Source organism: Equus asinus, chromosome 17, assembly GCF_041296235.1.
Source record: "Equus asinus isolate D_3611 breed Donkey chromosome 17, EquAss-T2T_v2, whole genome shotgun sequence".
NCBI classification, from domain to species: domain Eukaryota; kingdom Metazoa; phylum Chordata; class Mammalia; order Perissodactyla; family Equidae; genus Equus; species Equus asinus.
In genome coordinates, this window is record NC_091806.1 from 12253994 (window position 1) to 12266361 (window position 12368).

The following is a 12368-nucleotide window of genomic DNA, read 5'->3' on the forward strand; positions in this document are numbered from 1 at the left end:
AAGAGAGAGAACAGGAACACTCACTGTGTGCAGCCCTGAGACGAGGAGGCGGCAGGGCAGGGGCTGGGGAATGACAGGGAACTTTTGCACATGCTAACAATGGACACAGGGAAAAGTCAAAAAGGACATGGAGGACACCAAGAAAACATCCAACTGCCAGAGACAGAGGGAACCTAAGGCTTGGATTTCCCCTGAAGCGCCAGACACCTCTGAGAAGGTCTCTGGTGGAGCAGAGCCTCAGCCTCTCCCCCACTCCCTGGTCAAGACCCAGGGAGAACAGAAAGGGTGCTGGGGGCGGGGGCTGTTACTTTAGGGGAGAGGGCCAGGATTTCTCCTCCATCCTACGGGGACAGTCCTTTGTTCCCAGAAATCCAAGCTCTTAGCTTCCACGCAGGCCCTGGCCACTCATGTGGGACCCAGGAGACAGTGTCTGGCTGCATTCAAGGCAAATCGATTTCATGATGAAACCCAAGTAAGAAACAAAACTACAGCAGAAAACACATTTACGTAAGTGAAACCCCCACACAACAGAAAAGGATTGCTTAAGACTTGACTGCGAGTCTCCACGCTCCAAGCTGAACCCTTTCACACCGTGAGACTCGTGGGGGAGCAGCTTCTTCACAACACCATCTTTGGCCTGGGGAGAGAACTGTGCTCAAGGGCAGTGCTGCTGTGCTCACTCACCGGGCAGGGGAGAAGAGAACAGAGAGAAATGCCTGGTCTCACCAGCTGGCCGCTGTGGCAGCCCAGGGCCCTGCTGCGGCATATGCTCTTTTTAGAAAAGAGAACGCACAAGCAGGTACGAAACCTCGGGGTCTTGTATCAAAGGCGGGTTGACTGCACCTCTGCCTTTCATGTCATTCGGAAAGGGGTTTCATAAGGTCCCAGAGCCCAGGACAAATCTGTGGACAAATAATAGTGAAATGGGGGAGGAGGGAGAGAAAGGGCAGAAAGGAGTTCTGAGCTTTGGAAAACCCCATGATGGCCAAGGAGGAAGACAGAACAGAAGGCTAGCGATCCCAGCACCGGCAGCACCTGGGGAGCACAGCTCTCTCCTCTGCCAATTCACAGCATTAACTCCTTCCCCTCCGGCAGATTAGCTGGGCTGCAAACGGGCCACAGAAAGTCAGTAGTTTCAATCATACACAGCACCCTGTGTGTACAACAATCACATTCTGGATTCTACAAAATCCTGGCCTTTTCCAGAGATATAATTTAGGTAATAAATATTCTCCACCCCGGAGCTGTATAAAACTTCTATAAAAATAGAAACGACATTCTTGGTTCCAGCCGGTTGGGATTCAGAACAGCGCCTCCCCAACCTAGCATTTTTTTCTTTTTTTGTTTTCTTTTTTCTTTTTTATTTTTATTTTTTGCGTTTATTTAAAAAATCCCATCATGACCCTGGAAGCCTTTGGAACAGTTTTATCCTTGAAACACAGGACACATTTCTCCCAGTGCGCGGAATTCAAGTTTACGTGGTTCAGCTTAAGAAGTATGTTTCACGTTTCTTAGAGGACAACAGACCCAAATTATCACTATGAGAAGGGAACAGCTGTCCCAGCTTCAATGGGATAATCCAACACCACCAACTACCTGTACAACAGCAAGACGGTCAATCCCTGTCTGTCACCCAAATGGACAGCATGACAAGGAGAGAGCCCCCATCCGACTTAATAGCAAACCAACCCCTTCAAATCTCCTCTCTGCTGCGAGGGGTCAGGACTGATGTTTGTGAGGTTTAAGATCCCAAGGACCCAGTCCCTGGCCTTGGCTGAGAGTCACATCCTAACAGGGCTTCCTCTGCCCAGGTGCACATTCTCAACAGCATGTCCCTTCTGGCTCTCCACCCCCACAGTGTTTCTTGGAGCAGAGGCAGAGCCCAGACTGTGTGGGTCACAGGCAAGAGCTGGAGTGGGACCTGTGCAAGGCAGCAGGCAGCTCACTGTAAGCACGAGGACAAAAATGAACACGGTAATACTGAGGTAAATGAACACTAAATCCATGTGGAGGCTGTAAACGTCCTGCTGTCTCCTCTGTTCCCAAGAGCAGATGGGCTGGAGTGGCTAGAAGAGGGGCCTGCCTCGGTGGGAATACCATGTCTGGGACCCCTCAACCAAGGAGGCAAGCATGGATTTCTCAATCCTTCTAAGTACCAAGTGCCAGGCACTGGCAAATGCAGCACTCTGGCTTGAAGGGAACTTCTGGTTCAGGTACACCACGAAGCAGGCTCCTGCTCCTCCAACTCGATGGCTTTTGATCACTTTGCTCAGGAGGTGCCCCCTTCAGCTACACACTATAAGCCCTTCTTAGATCTACCCTCATGAGAAAACTGTGGCCTGGGATGGAAGGGACATTCCCTGCTGTGGTCAACTACAAGGAAGGAAACCGAGCAGTGCCTTCCCTAGAGGCCTTCTTTAAAGGGACCTGTTAGAAAGGGGCCATGGTCTAATCATTCGGTGTTGAAATAAAATAAAAATGACCTCTTTGACCAGCTGCTGCTTCCTAAAAGCCACCAGCCAGGCAGTGCCAATCCAACACCAATGGCTGGCTGGGAAAGCTGGGAAAGGGTGATGTCTCCCCCTTGCTTTTTGCAAATATCAGGCTTATTTAACAGGTGCTTTATTTCCAGAGAATTATTAGCCCCTTCTTGGGAAAGAGGGGCAGAAATCTTGGACAAGAATCTGGAAAATAGGTGGCAAGAACTCAGTATTTCCAGAGACTGGAGCCGCAGAGGAGCTTCAGCCTTCAGGTCCCAGGGCTGCTGGGGTCAAGCCACTCTCACTCTTCTCCAAAGCCACCTCCACCCGTGCCGCCCCCACAGCTCCTGGACGTCAGTTCTCATCTCACCCACTCTAACATGCGAGAGATTCTGGGGGTCCGTTTTTGGTTTCACTCAGTCCTCTCTGTTGGGGTAGTTCGGGGCAAGTTCTGATTTTTTTAAATGTTTCTGCATTCCCCTCCTCCCCCAGGGTGGTTTGATGTTGGTCCTTCTCAACACACACTGGTTACAAACACAGCAAACTTTAAATAAAGAAAAAAACTCAGGATATGGCACCTAAACTCCAAAGTAAAACACTGGAAACCAAAGCACAAACTCGTCCTCTGTACGAAGCGCAACTCCCACAGAAGGCAGTAGCCGGGTCTTCAGGGCAAGCTGTGCCTGCGAGAGTGGCAGGGATCAGGGTCCAGGGCTGTCAACACACAGCCTTAGGGCTTCGAAACATTAAGGGTGCTCCTCCCTCACTTACCAGAAGACCCTCTCACTCCAGTCTCAGAGGGGAGCACGCTCAGTAGGGCTTGCTGTCATTCTTCGAACGTTTGAGCTGCACTTTAAGCCGCTTCATGCCAATCTGAAAGCCGTTCATGGACTGGATGGCAGCTTGAGCCGAAACAGGATTGTCGTAACTTACAAAACCTGTGTGTCCAAGCAGACACCGAGGTGAGCCACGTGACAAGGCAAAGAGAGTCTCAGTCCTCCTTATGCAAGAGCTACCTTATGGGCTTAGCCTCAAATCCCAGTTTTTCTCAGCAGGACAAGAATTCTGGAAATTCTATCACATGAAATAAATTAAGTTCCTAACAGTATCACTTGACATCTGCATGGTACTTTAAAGTTTTCTGGCCAAGCCATTTTCCATACGTTATTTTTACCTCTGGAACGACACCGTGGGTAGACATTGTCATTCCTACTACAGAAATGAAAACGCTGAGGCTCCCAAAGAGGTCACGTAATCTGCCCAAGGCTGACTTAAAAAATTACCCAAACTCAAACCCAGTTCTTTCTATCAGCCCCTTCTCCTCCTTTCTTAGTGGTAAAAATACTTCAATCCCCGACACCAGAAGAGAAGCCAACATACCAAAACACTTGCTCAGGTTTGTCTGCTTGTCTATAAAAACCTTGGCAGACACGACATTCCCAAAGGGCATAAACATCTGCAGCAGGTCCTGATCTCCAAACTCCTGGGGCAGGTGGTAGATGAACAGGTTGGCTCCCTCTGGACCTTCAAAATATCCATCGATTGAAATAGTATCAGTGTCAAGCACACTAACCTGCCCCACGCCCCACCCCACCAATGGTCTCTCATTTCCACCTGTGTTAAAACTGTCAGCATCCCAACAAAGAGATTCGCCAAACACAAATATAAAGCAGGGATGTGAAGGGCAATCACTGAAAGCGATTCCTTCCCTCCTATTTAGCCATGCTCCATCTCACGGAGGGATGTTAGAATTTGACCTTGTGGGAGAAGGGTGTGATGGGACAATAAATTCTGGGGAAGACCTGGGGGCTGGCCTGGTGGCACTGTGGGAAGTTCACGTGCTCCACTTTGGCGGCCCAGCTTCAGTTCCCAGGCACAGACCTATATCACCCGTCTCTCAGTGGCTACGCTGTGGCGGCAGCTCACATAAAAAACAGGAAGACTGGCAGTGGATGTTAGTTCAGGGCGAACCTTCCTCAGAAAAAAAGTAAAATAAAATGAAAATTGTGCCTGGAAAACTATAGGGACAGCAAAGAGATTGGCAGTTGCCAGAGGCAGGAAGTGCGGGCAGGGAATGACTAGAAAGGGACATGAGGGAATTTCTGAAAGTGATGGAAATGCTCCACATCTCTGACGGTGGTTACATGACTGAAGAGCTATATTCCAAAAGGGTGAATTTCACCATATGTAAACTGTGCCTCAGTAAAAAGAAATTATATTAAAAAGTGTGCTTACGATTAACACTGAGCTCAAAAAAGGAACATGCTTTCCTCTTCCAACCACTTACACTCAATTTTCTAACCAAAGAATAGTTTTATTACAATTGCAGTCTAGCCATTCTCCAGCCACCCTGGCCTCCCTGCTGTTGTCAAACACCTTACAGAACACTGCTGCCTCAGGGTCTTTGCACTTGCTGGTCCTCTGCCCCATTACTCTTCTTCCTCTAGATAAATGCATGGATTGCTTCCTTACTTCCTTCAGGTCTCTGCTGAAACGTCAACTTAGACCTTCTCTGACCATTCCATATAAAACGCTGTCCCTCTGGCATTCCCTGTCCCTCTTTCTGGGATCATTCTTCAGAGCATTATTTAGAACACCTCATGCTTTGACTGGTTTCTTGTCTGTCTCCATAGTTCCATCAGTTCCCCCACTACTACATCCTGGGGGACATAAGCGTCTGATTCAGACCAGGTGAGGATGCAAGAGACGGGGACTCCTTGCTGCCACGGCAAGAGGAGACATTCATCTCTTCCCTACACTAGTGCTTAAAGCTTGCCAGCTCCTGGTTACAAAAACCCAGTCAAACATGAGCACAGAGGTGTCAGCCGGACTTTCTATTCGTACAAACCACCTTCAGGCCTCCTTCTGCCCAGAAAGCCTCTCCTGAATTGAATACCATTTATGTCAAAGCACATACTTCCCACTCCATCAACCCAGGGGCCATAACTCTTTCTATCCCATCAGCCTTCAGTTTGTCCTTGATTAGGAAAAGCAGATCGGAAAGTGAGAAAAATGCCAAATGATGTGGCTAAAAGGGACACCGAGACGGAAGATATCCTCTGACAGATGCATAACCCATGGAGAAGACCGCCTCACAAAAGCAGAGGCCAAATGGTGTCAGACACAATAAGGTCAGTGTGCTTCGTCTAAAAACTGCAGCCCCATCCCAGGAGGGTGTACAGAGGTTCTGATCGGGGCCACATCCAGAAAACATGGCAAAAGCAGATCACTTTACAGGGTTTCTCAGTCTACCCTTGACAGCGCCAAAGAAAAGTGTTGGTCTGACCCACCTAAATGGTTCTCCTGGCCCTTGCCCTGCCTTTCAGCTATGGGGCAAAGAGAGTAGCACCCCATCCTCACTCCGCTCTCCCTTTGCACTCACCTTCCTTCTGGCTTCCAGCAGCACCAATACTCTGCTGTGTCAACAGATTCTGGTTGTACAGAGTGGGGAGTGCCGCCGCAGCATATTGCTGGATCCCAGAGTAGGCCTGCGTGAGGGCCTCCATGGTGCTCCCAGTGCCGTTGGAAAGGCCACTGCTGCCCAGGCCACCATTTAAAGCAGCCATCCCTTGGTTGGGGCAAAGAGCAGGATTAACAGATTGGAAAGAGTCAATCGATTCCAAAGACAAACTCCGAAGTTCTCCCTTTCATCTCCCTCTCAGCTTCTCCCTGAGCCCAGGAAAATCACCAGGCCTTGCTGCTAACAGGAACATTAAAAAACCGCCACCCCCAGGTGTGGCTCTCCCCATCACCTTCTTCCAACTTGCGCAAGCACTGATACCACTTACACATGGCTTGCCTCATTTCCTCTTTGGCTTTTCTGCCACTTTCTCACACAAAGCTAGAATGTGGTAAAAGAAGAGTCCTGGGATTGGGGACTAAAAGAGGTGCACGTGGTCTATGACAAGACGTGGGTAAATCCTATCATCAAAATAGCAGCTAACTTTTTATACTGTACTAAGCAAGGTGCTCAGCACTTTACCTATGTTCTCATGTAACTCCTTAAGAACCCTCAAAGTACTCTATTCCCACTTCACAGATGAGGAAATGACCTTAGAAAGGTGGGTCAAAGTTACAGCTAGTTAATGGGCAGAGATGGCATTTAACTCAGGTCTGACTCAAAATCCCACGGTTATTTCTCACTTCACTGGGCTACCCCAATCACTCTAACAGTGCCCCTACCAGGGTTGCTTAAAATGTGCTTCCTGCACAAAGAATGGCCTGATGACATCCAGGGCTGCCCCTCACCTGCCAAAGAGCTGACATTGAGACCTGCTGTTGCTCCAGCTAATGTCTGCAGGGCTCCAAGAGAGGCGATGGGGTTCACAGAGCTGCTGCTGCTGGAGCTTGGTGAGGACCCTGCTATCAGAAATCCACGAGTTAAACTCAAGCCAACACTTGCCTTCTCACGTCAACAGGAGCCAAAGCACAAGAGTGACACTACTCAAGTACTCTCCTTGTAAAGATTTTCAGTTAGTGATTCTGATAACTGTCCCTCCAGGACATGGAGTCAAATGATGGTTGCAACAAACTAAAAACTATGAGATTTCTCTTAAATCAGAAGATGGCATTTGAAGAGGTATTGTTCATAATCTGATCCCTTTGGAAATAGATGTTAACTACTCTCCAGAATGACATACCCCTCTCTTGGGATTCTGACCAAGGCACAAGGGCACACTGGCCCTGTTACAGGCTTACCTGAACTGGTGAGTACGCTGAGGGGACTGCTGGATGTAGTGAGAGCATTGGTACCACTTGGTGTGTTCTGAGCTGCGCTAGCTGCAGCAGCTAGTGCAGCCAAATTCTGTAACTGCATTGCATTTAACCCTGTAACATCCAAAGCGAGAGATCAGCCAGGAGATAAGGGTGCCTCGCATCCACTCCAGCAATGACAGCACACACGGCAGAAGGCAGGTCCTAAAGAGGAACTGTTCTAGATAAGCCTTACAAGTATCACTACAAGGCTCCAAAGAGATTCAGATATCACTCAGCTCATCAAGAAACTTGATACCACTTCCTCAGAGAAGAGATATCTAATCCAACAGCACGCCACCCCAAGTGAGCATTAATAAAGGGATGGGCAATTAGGAAACGAGGAAAAAGGGGTAGGTCTGTGGTCTACCATGGGGCCAGGTGTCCAAAAGAATGACAAGGCCAAAACCTGTGGCACAGAATGGGGACTGCAACCAAGCCCCCACTCATACTTTCCAGGGGATTTTCTCCTTGCAATGACATGAACAAGAAGAAAATGTAGCAGAGGTCCAGAAGGCCAAGGGAGGAACAACAGGGGAGAACACACGTGAGAACAGCAATACAAGAAAGAATAAAGAAAAAACCACCACTTGAATAGCAAGCAAATAATCATCACAAGAGAAAAAACAGGAAAAGACTTCTAAGCAGAACAGAACCTAGGCAACACAGCTAAAAGGAGAGCAAGAAATTTAGACAGCACTGACGTGTTGCAAACCATTCACCAGATGATGGAAAGGCAGACTGGGGGCGGGGGGGGTGTTAACGAGAATAAAAAACTACAACACAGACAAACAATCTAGCAACTTTCCAAAACCATAGCAAACTCTAAGTCCCTGGGACAAATGGAACCACTATCAAACGTTTTCAAACAGCAAAACGTAGTTCCCCTATGACTACCCGTCTCTCAAATGCACTTGCCTAGCCTCACTGCGCTGCGGAAGGGCGGGGCAGACAGCCCTGCGAGTGCCCACCTCCCTACCTCATAACTTTTCTCATGGTCACTGCTTCACGTTTGCCTGCGGAGCCCCATTTTGTTATAATCTCAGGTATCTGTCAATTAAGTTTCCCAGGTATATTAACAATAATAAAAGGTAATTCACCCAAGAAATAACACATATAATAGACAGAGGTAAACTAACTGCCTGGGTTCTAGTGGCTTCAGGGTAAGTCATTTGCACAGAAGCCATCTTAGGATTTTCTTCACAGAGTCACTGGAAAAGTCACCTTATTGTGGAAGTAAAGAGTTCATGAAATTGTCTCCTTATCAAAATGGCCTAAGAAAGTCCGCAGATGCTAAAAGCTCTTTTCCATCCTCTTCCTCAACAGAGACACACAGGGGTGGGAAGCAGCAGACAACCCCAGAGCAATCTGGCATCAACAACTAATAGGGCTACTTTCTAGAGGCAAGGCAGTTGAGCCTGGGATGTTCACCTTATGTCACGCTTATGTAATGAATGGAAAAAAATTTTTTTTCTGCACAAATGGTGCAAAACTCTCAGCCTGTTATCAGCTGGGTCTGTTGGCTCAGTTGCTGCTGCTCCTCCGCAGCAGTGAGACACTTACCTCCCATTGGGTGGAGGCTGCTCAGGGTGTTGAGGTTCCCAGAGGAGGCAGTCTGCTGAAGGAGCTGCAAATAAAGCTAGACATTACACCAAAAAACAGAACAAGAGTGAGAGTGAGGGCTGGTTCTGCATCTGGGATAACTCTACAGCACAGCAAAGCGAGAGTGCAGAGGCCCCCAGAGAGAAGAAAGTTGAAGACAAGAACCCAAGCCAACACAAGAGAAACAGGAAGCTTATGACAGCACAGGACAATACAACACAGCTAAGGCCCTAGCCCTAGCTATGTTTGTTCAGTACTGAGCCAAGCTCAAGTCTGGGCAACAGAATACAGCACAGCACAAGACAAAAGGAGAGCAGGGAACTAAGCTCAACCCAAGCAGCTATGCAGGCCACTGTGATGAGTGTCTGCATGTGCATGACTGCCTTTCTGGTTCCTCTCTCTCAAGTTCTCCTTAGGCAGGTCCACACATCTTATTCTGCAGATTGTTTCCACCTGGATACCCAATTTCTACTCCACACAACTATTTTAACTATCAAATCTGACCATTTCAGGGTATTTCTTGGAGTCATCCTTTATTGGCCACAACGGACCGATGACTAGATCAGTGTCTGATGCTACACATCCAGCCAGCCCCATTTATCTCATCCCCTCCACAGTGGTCTTCACTGTAGCAGATGACCAAATGATTGATGGATCAGTCCATATCAGTTTAGTGTACATTCTTCTTCAATAGCTGTCCCACAGAATAAAACAAGACGACCTGTCCACAAGCTTATGGATCTCCATGACCTTACTCTGTATCTTAGCAAACCGCAGCCTTCATCTAAACCAACCTGCTGAAAACCCTTGCTCCATTCAAACCCAAGCACTGTTCTTTAGGGCTAAGTAGTTTTCTTGTTTCTGGATCCTCTATTCAGCCTGCTGCCCATTCCCATAAACATCCGGCCTGGTTCCTCTGTCCTGATGAATCCCCTTAGTCCATATGGATTTCAGGAGGTCCGCAAACCTCCAGAAGTAGAATGAAAAACGCACATACCCACAATTTTTACCAGCTTCTCAAAGGGGTCCACAACCCCACAAAGATTAAGAACCACTACTCTAGCACAAGAGATCAGGTTCAAGTCCACACATTTCAGAAAGAACTTCATAATTAACGATGATATACTATCACTTACACAGGCCATTAGCACCCACATGTCTTCATTTTTGTCCTCTTAAATCTCTGGGCAATGTGTTCAGTCCCAACTGGTAGGCTGTGCACACTGTACCTGGCACTTTCATTTCCTCCCTAAATGAGAACAGCTCTTAGGGCGGGAATGACGTCTAACTGAAACAGAGAGACCCTAACTCCCCACATACACCATCATGTGCTTGCTGGATGTGACAGTGACAACAAAACGGGGAGCATTCTCTACAAAGGGCTTCAAAACCCTCTAAGAAAGGCAAATGAATATCATGGAGATTATTTTCAAAGTATTATCATTTTGGTAGCAGACTAAAATCTCTCTGAATTTTCTGTACTTATAAGCAATGTTCTAGCACTAAGAAACAATTTAATCTGTTGAAATACACCAACCACCTAGATTTTCTGACTTTAGAGAAATACTTGCTAGGAAACTGGGATTTTTCTAAGATTTTAGAAATATGGATACCAGCAGGCATCAAAGTAGCCAAACCTCAGTACTGAGGGACAGAAATCATTGCCTTTCTTCTGTTTCTATATGGAGTAACATTTTAAAGGATGACGAGTGAAAGATTATAATTATTCCTATGTGTATAATTTTGGACTATCCATTCAAATCTAGTGGTTTCACCATTTCTTTTCCTTCACTGGTAGCTTCAAAGATGACCTGTTCTTTCCGATTCACAGATGAGTCAGTTCGAAGTGTCTTGTGCTGTCTGCAATTCTTTTAAGGGGTAAAGCAGTGATAATCCCCTGTAACATATATTACAGACCTAGTAAATCTAAATAACAAATTGGAACCTGCCCCTCTTTTGGACTATATGACTTAAACTCAACAAGAGAGATCAAATTAAAGGAAATCTATTCACGATGTGAGCTCAAATAGACACCTGTAATACTCATTTAATAATGTCCATGTTAATCTCTTGATCTCTCAGTCAGTGACAAGAAATGTTTATCGTACTCTTCGGGGAAGACTCAATGAGGATTTTAACGATACCCTCTACATCTATTAGAAAGATATAGAGAAAGATATTTGGTAGTTCAGATTCCCTCAAGAATATTCTTGGAGTCAGGGACACGCGAGATGTTTCTAAATTTCTAAATCAGGATTTCACTTTGATTGTAGCAGAAACCTCAAGATATAACCAAAGATGTGTGACCAGGGAAACAGAGAAAGAGACAGAGAGAGACTAACATGATTTGAAGAATATCGCATTGCTTGAATTTTTATGTAAAATTTTGATATGTTAAAATGTAAATGTCATTGTGTCTGCTAGCTAGGGACAGCGAAGAAGAAACAGCTGGGAGCTTGCACAGTCTGCAGAAAGCCAACCACAAAGACTCACTGCTAAATACTGGGGTCCAAGAGTATTTAGACCAGCAAGGTTTCCCCACACAGATGCTGCGCTGATTTGCTGCATCTGCTGCTGGAGCTGCTGGGCCATTCTCTTCTGTTCTTTGTCCTTCTGTGTATCAGCAAATTTCACCACCATAGGGGATGAGCAACCCTAGGAAAACACCAAAACCAAAGGATCAAATTCCTCCTTTTGGGTGAAGGAAAAATCCTTCAGAGTTAACAGGCAGAACTCATTCTAACTTCATTCACTGCCAAATGATTCTCTTCCTGACAGACAAGCGGCAAAAGACAATTTAAAAGGGTAACTACTGGGGCCAGCCTGGTGGCGCAGCGGTTAAGTGGGCATGTTCCGCTTCGGTGGCCCGGGGTTCGCCAGTCCGGATCCCAGGTGCAGACATGGCACCAATTGGCAAAAAGCCATGCTGTGGTAGGCATCCCACATATAAAGTAGAGGAAGATGGGCACGGATATTAGCTCAGGGCCAGTCTTCCTCAATAAAAAGAGGAGGATTGGCAGCAGTTAGCTCAGGGCTAATCTTCCTCAAAAAAAAAAAAAAAAAAAAAAAGGGTAACTACTTCCCAATATGTTAATTTTAAAGAAAACATCCATTTTCAACTTTAAGATCTTGGGCCTGCTTAACTTTCAGGGCAATCAGATGCTGTCTATGTTGTTGGCTTTTGATGGCCAACTGTCTTTGCGCTCTGAGGTTAAGGAAGTCCCCTTCTCACTCATCTGCTCCATACCTCCATGGTCTGTGCTTGGTGCATTGCCTTGATAGCTGTCTGTGCCATGGCTCTTGTAGTAAAAGTCACAAATGCACAACCTGGTGGGAGAAGGGCCAATAACTCATTCACTCATTTGCTTACTTATTTATCTGACAGACATTTGCTGCGCACCCACTATGTGCCAAAGACCATGCTAGTGATAGAGACATTCTTCCTGCTTTAGGGGTTCACGATCTAGTAGAGGAGACAGGTATGTTACAACAGGGTGATCCGGGCATTAATGGAAAACCAGGGAAGCAACGACA

At 46.7% G+C, this 12368-nt stretch overlaps 1 protein-coding gene across 38 annotated transcripts in view; it reads right to left on the reverse strand.

Moving 5' to 3' along the window:
* CELF1 (CUGBP Elav-like family member 1) overlaps window positions 1–12368 on the reverse strand; it is a 70289-nt gene that overhangs the window by 5381 nt on the left and 52540 nt on the right. For 9 of the 38 annotated variants that reach the window (XM_070487698.1, XM_070487696.1, XM_014861339.3 and 6 more), the window contains 8 exons: window positions 12082–12161; window positions 11328–11489; window positions 8796–8871; window positions 7179–7307; window positions 6729–6839; window positions 5863–6048; window positions 3861–4004; window positions 3252–3418 (listed from right to left, as the gene is read on the reverse strand). In XM_070487698.1, coding sequence (XP_070343799.1) covers window positions 3291–3418; window positions 3861–4004; window positions 5863–6048; window positions 6729–6839; window positions 7179–7307; window positions 8796–8871; window positions 11328–11489; window positions 12082–12161 — 1016 coding nt within the window. In that variant the 3' untranslated portion in view covers window positions 3252–3290. Of the gene's footprint in view, window positions 1–1375; window positions 3419–3860; window positions 4005–5862; window positions 6049–6728; window positions 6843–7178; window positions 7308–8795; window positions 8872–11327; window positions 11490–12081; window positions 12162–12368 lie in introns of those variants that run through there. The other 29 variants (XM_070487683.1, XM_070487694.1, XM_070487693.1 and 26 more) reach the window with 10 other exon arrangements.